The 11,294-nt window shown below is 37.3% G+C and overlaps 1 protein-coding gene across 1 annotated transcript; it reads left to right on the forward strand.

Annotated features, from left to right (window-relative positions):
• The first annotated feature begins 3,151 nt into the window (after positions 1-3,151).
• LOC129258265 (uncharacterized) lies at positions 3,152-10,826 on the forward strand. Its single transcript, XM_064099005.1, has 2 exons — positions 3,152-3,531; positions 8,631-10,826. Exons 1-2 carry the CDS (start codon positions 3,269-3,271, stop codon positions 9,262-9,264), a joined length of 897 nt encoding a protein of 298 aa, XP_063955075.1. The 5' UTR covers positions 3,152-3,268; the 3' UTR covers positions 9,265-10,826.
• Positions 10,827-11,294: the final 468 nt, after the last annotated feature.

The following is an 11,294-nucleotide window of genomic DNA, read 5'->3' on the forward strand; positions in this document are numbered from 1 at the left end:
TTTACTGGTCCAGTTAAAAATCAACTGGCCCAGTAAAAATCTACTGGAAACCAGTAAAAATCTACTGGAAACCAGTAAAAAAATTTACTGGTCTTACTGGTTTTTCCTTCTGGGAGGGTGATTTACATTTCGGATCTAAGAGTAACTGGTCACTAAAAACTGATGCAGTGTTCAACCGATTTGAAATTTGGCGTCAACACTTGCTTGTGTGTTTGGGCCGTGGACTGTAATGTGGTTAAAAAGTGATTTAGAACTTACATTAACGAGTGGATACCATGCGCGACCAAGAAAACACGTAAAAAGGATGTCTTTTTCAAGATAGGGCACGTTATGTACGTAACGTGATAAGGGTGTCAAAAACACTAAAATAATGAAAAAAGGGTATCTATTTTGCTAGAAAGCTACGTGTCTAGGGTTAAAATTAGAATGTACGTGTTGTGTGTAAAGGTAAAACCGACGACCGACGGACCCGCGACATAACAATAAAATATCGCTGTGTACTTGTTTAGGGGTTCATTTCAGGGAAATCTTGCCAAGAGTATCGTTTTGTTTCCAATACTTGTTAAGGGTAGGGTTTCACACGCCAATACTTGTTAAGGGGTGCATTTTCAGAATATTGAAAATACGTGTTTAGGGTGCTTTTTGAGAACCCATGGTCGCGCATGGTATCCACTCGTCAAAAGAAGTGCCCCCCCTCCCCCCGGGAGAATGCCTCACAATCACATTTGAAATATTCCATAAACACGTATCTCAAGTGCAGCATACAAAATGTTAGATAATGATTTAAAATACTGCTACATTTCGCTGAAAATTGAGTTTGCATTTGCCTCTTCAGATTCCTGTTTTGCGTAAATCCGTGCTTAAATAAATAAACCTCTTTTGCTGCTATACTGTAACAGTATACACGCCCATCGTACCCCCCCCCCTTACTGATACTGTAGCTATTAATCACCAATAAAGCGCCTTTGACGTTTCTCGTCATGTTGACAAATACGTCGAATTTGGGAGATATCTCGCCATGTTTTATTATAATCATGCTGACTTAGAAGGAAGGCGAGATATTTAGTCCATCCTAATTCTCAAGTCAACTTTTAACCCTATCTACGTCGACACACATTTTTTACCGCGCCGCTCGCTAAATTTTTACTTTCAAGTCTTGCGCAACTTTTGAGACCAATATTTTGCGTCACCCGGGTACGTGGTTCCGAAATTACGCAACATTATGTAAGTGCATGTCAGACCAAAAATTGCTCAACAACGTGATTTTGTTTACGAAGTCAATGCAAATTGTGTTTCCAACCAAAAATCATAAATGCACGATTATTTTTTAGTTTTGTTGGTCTAAATGTATTTATTTTATGCTTTTGATGATCTCAGAAGAGTCCCTAACAAATTTTACTGCAAAAACATTGAAAATATTAACAAAAGGTTAAAAAAAGGAATACACAAGAAATTGCAAAAAAAACTATAAGACATAAGAAAAATATTTAATATCGCAATTTTGTTCATGTGCACTTGCTAAGAACACCAAAAAAGAGTTTCTATACCAAACATTAGAACATCTGGAGCTTTATTTAGGGAGTTATAGAGGAAAAATTATGATTTCGCACAATTACGCATTAATTAGCATAATCACTTAATAGCAATTCGCATGAAATACATTACTATACAATTTTGTAGATTATGTCCTACACAATTTAACCCGCGTGCCAATTTTCGGCGCGAGCACGCGGTCAATGGCCGAGATCTCAGAGGGGGGGGGGGGGGGGGGGGGCTGGGAGGCCCCAAAATGAAATCCCAAAATACACCGGCCTAGATAGGGTTAAAACTTGCGTGCAAACTGAGGAGAGTAACGTTATCTCGGGATGCCCACATGATAAGGATATCAAGTCGGCATGGCAAGATAACGTCTTGGCAGGTCAGCGTACAACCATTTATGAGTCGATACGGCAAGATAAGCACTTCTTGTCGCGGAGGTGGAACGTTATGATAATTGCGTACAAATTTAGATGGGCTAATAAAGCTTATTTCTCCCCGAAAAATCGGCGGGGCTAATGTGACATCATTAGGCAAAATTTGAAATCACAACATTCTTTCTTGTATTAATGGTGGCTCTGAAAAGAGCCGTTTTTCTCAGACACAGAGAAGTAATTAATATCTGCATGCAGGAGTACTATAGCTGATCTGCAACGGCTTCGATGCATTCTTGAGATGAACTGGCACCGTTGTTGCTTGGGTATTGGTTTGTTGGATTTCTCCTTGATCACCACTTGGAGGTTTAGCAATGGGTGCACTGCCCATCCCCGGGATGGTGGATGGGTTCGCTTGCTTCTTTGCTTCGGTTCTTCGAGCTAGCACGATACGACGAGCCATCTTGATCGCAAGTTCACGAGTTGGTTTGGGTGTCGTCAGGCGAGAGTGAGATTGAACGGTGAAGAAAAGTTGACTGAGAATTTTCGACGGTTGCTCTTGCTATTTATTGGGCGCAGGCCATTCGCTGATCTGCCATTTAACCATGTCTAAACCAGATGACCATTATTGATTGGTCAATTGTTATTTTTGTTTCCTTAACGCTACGCGTATTATACGTTCAGAACAACTGCCTTTGTTTAATAATCGACTGCTCGGATCACCTCCGTTTTTCATTTAGTAGTAAGTAAATCCTTTGATAGTGAAGTGGAGAGGGTCATAGCGTTCCCGGATACTAATTAAGCTTCCCGGATTTAAATGGCCTGGTGTTAAAACGAATTAAACCTAGTTAATTTGGCCAGCCCCCCCCCCCCATCTTTACCCAATCGTCCCCTTCTTTCTCTTGTTTGTCTTTTAATGATAAACCAAGATCTCGTTTAGTTTTTATTGGTATTTGAACATGGATACATTGACAACTGAGCAAAACTTGTGGTTGGTGGTTTCCTGATAAATATGGATTTAATCCGAGAAAAATTAATAAAGACACATGAAAAGGGAAGAGGGGGGGGGGGGGCAATTTTCTTTAAAATTCTGTATGGGTTTTCTTGATATACAAAGATAAACAAAAAATAACGCGTACATCATAATGATATACGTACAGTCCAAAGTTTTATATATCTAGTATTTGACCATTGAACATAAACATGATTATTGAGGAATAAATATTTATACAAGCCTCCCTACATGTATGTTGACAATGTATGTATCCCTGAATATAGGCCTATAGTGCTAAATCATTTGTTCATCCATGCAAAATCTATTTTTTTTCAATTAAAAGTGTTCATAAACTTTTAAGATCATGGCGGACAAGCAAGTCAAAGTAGCTTTGTGGGGAGTGCCTCGAACGATGTCGACGGTTTTTACAAAATGCATCAGTGCCATTGACGGGATTGAAGTCTATCTAGAGCTTTATTCCTATTCTAAAGCAGCTAATGGCATTTTCAAATCAGCGACCGGGCGTGACCTGCCGAAGAAACTTGAAGGGAACGAGGCGGTGTACGCAGAAGTCGTAGAGGTGTTTAAGAAGGAAACCAATAGCACTTTGATACCAAAAAGAATTTCGTGAGTATTGCGTTGAGGAATTAGGATGCCTTAATACGACTCCTTATAGTTATCCTTTTCGATCTTGCTAATGTTTCGGGGGAAAAAAATTATATACGGCGTATTAAAATCGAGATACCTATCAGATATTATTAAAGGATACTCCAGGTTGAAGACATTTGTATCTAAATAAATAAAGGAAAATTCACAAAGCAAAACGCTGGAAATTTCATCAAAATTTGATAACAACTAACAAATGATATCTTCCGAAGATGTCGTGGGAGTAAAGCATAATTTCAATAATTTTCTCTGACAACACTGACATTTGTGTTCTATCAGACCGTTCTCATTTTAGGGTTTACAAGTCTTCTGCATACTGATGTAAAAGTGATCGATATAAAAGTTTTGGTATTATAACTAAGAAAAAAAAAATCTGACTGTCCACAGACAATATTTAGGTTGGGATAACATATTGTGTCAATCTGGCAAGGAAAAGACTTCCACTCTGAACTTGCTTAATCCTCTTCCAGACTGATTTGCCCCTCTTCAATCTCGATTGCATGTTCATTAATAATTGTGTTTAGAATGGCACAATACGATACACCAAAGTGACAAACGCTAGCCCTAGAATATGCACGGTGGCCCCGATATTAATCCACATGGAACAAGTTCTGACAATTTCATGATGGGAGTATCCACTGTGCTATGAACAGGTACAGGAATGCCCTTCTAACTTAATATGCTTCCAATCCATAAATAAAATGTTAGTTGCAGGCAGGGGCGGAAATCTCTCCCAAAAGGTAGGGGGGACACAGGGGCGGATCCAGCCTTCGCCAATAGGGGGGGGGGGGGATTTGTTTCAGCCATATTTTCCCCGATCGGCAGCTCGAAGATGATTTTTGTTTGTTTCTTTGAAGGGGTAGTCCTCATTAATTCTTAGCTTTATTCTTATAAATTAATATATAATATCATAATCCTTATTTATATGATGCGAGCGCGAGCTAATTTTTTTGGAAATTTTATGTATTTTTTCCTAAAATTTGAACTGATTCTGGGCAATGTTTGTTATCCTGAAAAAGATGTGTATGCAACTGAATAATTACTACGAAGGCAAAGCGCAAGCAGAAATAAACTGATGAAAAAGATACCTGTTAAAATATCATTTAACAATCAAATGCGAGCGCAAAGCGCGAGCTAAATTTTTTGACATTTTCACCTAAAGAAATAGAAATTCTAAGCAATTTTTGTAACTCAAGCAGAATAGGTATATGAAAAAACAATTAATGCGAGCGCGAAGCGCGAGCGGAAAATTTCTAGATTTAGTCCTATAATATTTACTGAACGAGACACTCTATTCATGTTTTGTAAATCCTGAAAAGGATGAGTATTGATAATGCGAGCGCAAAGCTCGAGCAGAAAATTTGTATATACGTTTTGAACTGGTACCTGTTGAAAAGGTACCTGTTAAAGACTGCTTGCACTTAGCCATGAAGGCGTTACATATTTCAACAATCAAAAAATGCGAGCGCGAAGTGCGAGCTGAAAAATTTTGAACTTTCTAAAGAAAGAATGGAAAATTTTAATCAGTTTTTGTAATCGTGAACAGGATAGCTATATAATTTAACGATTGATGCGATCGCGAAGCGCGAGCAGAAAAAAAAATCGAGATATAGACCTAAATGTGGACCACTCTGTTAATGTTTTGTAAATCACTATCAAAAGGATGAGTAATATGGGGTCTTCCTACAATAATAATGCGAGCACAAAGCGCGAGCAGAAAAATGTTGATATTGTGATCTGAAACTGGATAATGATTTAAATTAGAGAACAAGTTGAGTATCTGAATAAACATGCGTGAGCGTGTTTCATATTTAGACCTATAATCTAGGCATTCTAAATACAACTTTAATCATGAAAATCATTAAACTTTGATATTCCGATCTGAAAAAAGAGTAAATTTCAGCTTTATATTTTAAGCACTTTGTAGAAAAATTGTAAGGTGGATATGGATCGCACTTAAAAAAGAGCTGATATTATTATTACTTTGAGTTTTGACATAGGACCGGGACATCCTTACGACATGCCATCAAATGAAAATGATGACTATCTTCCTATTCCTCTTGCTAAGCGCGAGATGAAACAAAAGGGACAATTTAATTATTAAATTGATATCACATTTATTAATTCCTAATGAGGGCGCGAAATCTGATGATATTATAGCCTTAAAAACTGGACGTTTCACTTTTGTGATTATGAATAGGATGCATCAGTTAATATATTTTTAATCATTAATGCGAGCGCAAATCGCGAGCTGTAATTTTTGATAAACAGTCATGAAAAGGGGATTTTAAGTAGTTTGTTGTATAATCAATATCGAAACATTTATATAACTCGCCAATCAAAATGCGAGCGTGCAGCGCGCTAGCTGATACGTCGGTCTTGACAATCAGACCTAAAAAGGGATATTTTGAAAACTTTATGGAATACACGAAAATAATGGGTACCTGATAAATCAAAATTTGCGAGCGCGCAGCGCAAGCAGCAAATGTTAACATTCAGACCATAAAACTGACATTTTTACAGAGCACTTTTTAAAAACCAATTTGTAAATTACACAAAATAATGAAAGTTCGATTTCCCAGGTGAAATATGTTTTGTATATTGACTTCTAAACTTGATATTCGAACTCTATATTGAACAATATATATAAATCACCTAACAGGCAATGCGAGCGCGAAGCGCGAGCGAAAATTTGATATAGTGGCACGAAATATTCTTTTTTATTTTCCAAGTCTTCCCCTCATCTTATTTTATGCACTCGTCGTCCTTCTCTTCTTTTTCTCCTCTCTTTTCCCTCCTTTTTCCCTTCTTTCTTTCCCTTTTTTTCTTTTTTTTCTCCGCCAAGAGGATCCGCCTATGGGGACAAAGGGCGGGAAAATTTGACAAGCAAAAAAAAAAGGTTATCATCGCCAAAGTAAGGTCATCTCGTCCCAAAATACATGTTTTATTTCGATTTAGGATGATGTATTATGTACCATCATAAAATACCAACATTAGTAGGGGGGACATTTGATATTGTGCCCCCCTACTATTTTTAGTAGGGAGGACACGTCCCCCCTGGGATTTCCGCCCATGGTTGAGGGGAATTTTCCGGAAATGATTTTCTCCGGATGAAGATCCTGGAGAAGAGCACATTTGACATGCTCTTTTGCTGACTTTTCAGTTGGGGTAGGCTCTCAATCTTTACATTTATTATTTGTTAAGAAAGAGATAAAGTTTGAATACTACAGCTTTAATTGATCCTGATTCATGTCCACTTCTTTTACATCAGGCTCTGTAGAGTATAAGCAGTAAGTTCAGAGTGAAAGTATTTCCCTTGCCAAATAATACAACATGGTATCCCACCCTAATGAAAGGAATTGTGCACAGCCAGCTTTTTTCTCCTAGATTCAATACCATACATATCGATTACCTTTCCATCAGAATGCAAAAGGCTTGTAAACCCTAAAAGCAGAACAGTCTGGTAGAACAGAAAAATCAGTGTCGTCAGAGAAAAATTATATATGCTTCTACTCCCATGACATCTTCAGAAGATAACTGATAGTATGTGGAACAGGACATTAGGCCTACCCGCACTTGGTTATGACACAAAGTGTTTTATTTCTGTATAAAAAGTACATTCCATTTTCCACAAACTTTCATTTGATACCAAACATGATGTGTTTATTCCATACACTAGATCATAGATAAGTCATAATTAAGAGGTTGTCCTATGTGAAAAGGATGGTGTGGTTTATGACGTCAGAAAAATGACGTTGCCCCAAGGCTACCAAAGTAGCCCCTGTCAGATTCTGAAAATACAGATCCTCAACATAACCTAAAGCCCAAAATACATATGATACCCAGCTTGTTTGTATTCAATTCATGAGATAGTCCGCATTATATGTTACAAAACTCAAATACACATTATGTTGCAATGCTTAAATTTGTGACCCAATTTGACCTTTCATGACCTTAAATGACCTTTAATTGCCGTGAATGCGTTCTAAATGCCTTGTGATTCAAATATGTGAATTTGATTTTGCATTTGTACTAATTAGATATCACACATGATATGTTTATTCCGCTCAATAGAAAAGTAGTAATTTACAGGAATGTAAGAAAGTTTGTGTTGTTTATGACGCCAGAAAAGTAAAATTCCTTAAGATGCCAAGTTCGCATCCATCGGATTCTTAATATGTGCACCCTCAACTTAACTTTCTGTACAAAATGCACATAATTCCTAACTTATTTGAATTTAAAACATTACATTTTTCGCCTTATATGTATTACTTACATTTTTAATGCAATTTGACCTTTTATGACCTTAAATGACCCTTAACTGACATTGGTGTTATCAAAATGCTCAGTGATCCATATTTTTGTCATTAGCTTTAATTTGATACCAAGCATGACGTGTTTTTTAACGTGAAATATGAAAGTCATATGTAAGAGGTATGTAAAAAAGTGGGCGTGGCCTATGACGTAAATTAAAAACAAATGCCCAAGGGTGCCCAAGTGGCACCCGTCGGATTCTTGAAGTAGACACCCCACACTACAACTTTCAGCAAAAAAAAAATTGCATATATACCCAACTTGACGGTCATGCAATAATTCTGATCATATCTACCCGACTATACAACCTAAGGAAAAAAAACAAACATTTGCATTGGATTTGTACATGAAGTGCCATATTTCCCGGGATTTACGTCAATCCGAACTGTTCGCATTTACTACGGGGAAACTCTCCAAATCGCATCAATTCCTTTGAAAATACAAAAAAATCACAATGGACAGCTGAGAGGGTTATGACCCTGGACATATTTGCAATTGTTCGTTTGGTGCAAATCTTTGGATGATGATCTGTTGTCCCAGTCCACAAACTTTTGAATAAGGCCTCTCGGCTCTCCAATGTGAATTTTATTGCATTTTCAAAATATAGAATTCGATGTGTTGTATAGATTTTCCCGTAGTTAATGCGAAAACTCCCCAGAGAGTCATACTAGACCAACATGTTCTGTTTTCTCAATATATGAAAATTGGAGGCCGATTCTCATTACCACAAGCTTTATGTTTTTCAGATGTTGTGAAATCAAACGTGATTTGGAGACCACCAAGAGTAGGTTCGTCTTTATAAAGGAGATGGCCTTTACCGATTACATCCTAGAGTACCTTCCTGAAGGCTTCAAGCACGTCTTCCTTATTAGAGAACCAACGAAGGTCTACACGTCTTTCCGGAAAGGACTGATGGCATTGGGAATGTTTAATATTAATGAAGATGATGTCGACGTCATACGCGACGATAAAGCACAAATACAGCCGATGTCGTGGTACAAGGAACAGCATCGGTTTTGGAATTATGTTAAAGAAAATCTCGACCCCAACCCAATCATCATTGACGCTTACGATCTAGCCAGGAACCCGCAAGGGATCTTGAAACGATTCTGTGAAGCTGTTGGATTCCCCTACAGTGATGACCTTCTGCTGTGGTCGCCGAGTCACGAGTTCCCGGAGAACTTCGTGACGGCTGGCGAAAACCTCTTCAAGTTGTTCTCTGTGATGTATAAGACGGCATTCAGCAGCACACATTTCATGGCGCCTTCCGAAAAGGGACCATTACCACGTGATCAGCTGACAGATGACGTCATCCAATGTGTGGAGTATTCCAATCCATTTTACCATGAGATGTACAGGGAGAGAATGCAAGTCTCTTGAAAATGCCTTGTTCCTGCTCTATACAAATTAAGAGAGCTAGTGCATGCGGCAACATTTACTCGTTTTCTTTCTTCCTTTGTTAATTTGCAGCGTCCCCAATGAGGAGTAGGTCTACACTATCAAAAATATCACAATGATGTAATTAAGATGGTTTGAAAGATAATGGGATGGTCCCCTATACATATTGCACTAGGTGAAACCAGTTATCCAATGTTGGCCTACATGGTTTCACGTCCTACCCAATGCACTATTTACTTTATTATGTGTGTTGGCAATTTTTGTTTAATTGTTTGCCTATTTTCTTTTGATATTTTTTTGGGGCTAAATGTTGCATTTTCGGCACGATTTAATCGTTAAAAAATGAAAACTGTTACCAAAAATTACATAAAAAAGACACTGAATCATGCTCTAAAATGTGATAACTGAATGTGTTTTACCATATATTGTTATGCTTTCAGGTCACATTTCCTTTTTTTTTGGGGGGGGGGGTATATCAGAGTACTACGAAACTGAGGTTTACTTAACAGATCTGTTTTCTTATTTTTGAATCTTGTAACCGCAGATCACCTGTAAAAATTGATTTTCAACATTTCTTAAAAGGTGACTATTATATTGATTATCAGTCTCATTTGAAATTGTACATTTTTGTAGTCTAATAGAAAATTCGTACAATCTCTTACAGGTTGTATGATAAGCACAGTTTTGTATTTTCGCCAACAGATGACCTTACAAAATATTAAGCGTATAGATAATGAACGCTTTAATCGGTGAACAGCAAGAAAATAATAAATAAAAACAGACCATACTTGAATATGGCAAGGTGTTTTTCTTTGTATTAAAGTTGCAAGACTTATATTTGTGAATTTATTTTGGAATGAGAATGATAAAATAATGTATAGAATACTCAGCAAGGGTGATTTTAAGAGGAGGTGGAAGGGATCGTTTTAATGGTCCAGTGACGGTTTATTTTTTAATTGGTGTAGTGCCATTTCGTCCATTACCAACTCGTCTACTATCTTTTGCATACGTAAATTGGAAGTAACCTGTGTGATGTCGATCGGAAGAAAAGAAATGATTACTTGAATTGAGTAAAATTTGGTATACCATCAATTCGTCAACTCACCACATGGTCTAAGTGCCATTTCGTCCACTCACAATTTCATCTAATAACTAGTTGGTCCAATAGCCATTTTGTCTAATACAGTTCGTTCTATATTTGGACTTAGTGAAAAAATTTGAAAAAAAGATAGAGGGCGGGAAATAAGAAAATTATAGAAAGATAAAGGATGGGAAGGAAGAAATTGATAGAAATATATACAGGGTGGGAAGGAAGAAATTGATAGAAAGATGGAGGACGGGAAGTTAGAAAAGGATAGAAAGATAGAGGGGGAAGGATGAAATTGATAGAAAGATAGAGGGTGCGGGAAGAAAGAAATTGAAAGAAAGATAGAGGGCGGGAAATAAGAAAGTTATGTAAAGATAAAGAGGGAAAGGAAGAAATGGATAGAAATATATAGAGGGCGGGAAGGAAGAAATTGATAGAAAGATGAAGGACGGGAAGTAAGAAAATGATAGAAAGATAAAGAGGGGAAGGAAGAAATTGATATAAATATATAGAGGGTGGGAAGGAAGAAATTGATAGAAAGATATAGGGCGGGATGGAAGAAATTGATAGAAAAATAGAGGGCGGGAAGGAAGAAATTGATAGAAAGATAGAGGGCGGGAAGGAAGAAATTGATAGAAAAATATAGGGCGGGAAGGAAGAAATTGATTGAAAGATAGAGGGTGTGGGAAGGAAGAAATTGATAGAAAGATAGAGGGCGGGAAGGAAGAAATTGATAGAAAGAGAGAGGGTGCGGGAAGGAAGAAAATGAAATTCCTATTTTTAATCATAACATTTACGGTGTTTTTCCCCATCATTACGCCTTGTTATCCTATCTATCAATGAATACCAAAGTTTTTTTTTTCTCTTACATTAGCATGATCTGACGCTTTCTACGCTTATATTGGCAAAAAACGTGGTATAATAA

The sequence above is a fragment of the Lytechinus pictus genome, chromosome 4 (genome assembly GCF_037042905.1).
Source record: "Lytechinus pictus isolate F3 Inbred chromosome 4, Lp3.0, whole genome shotgun sequence".
NCBI lineage: Eukaryota > Metazoa > Echinodermata > Echinoidea > Temnopleuroida > Toxopneustidae > Lytechinus > Lytechinus pictus.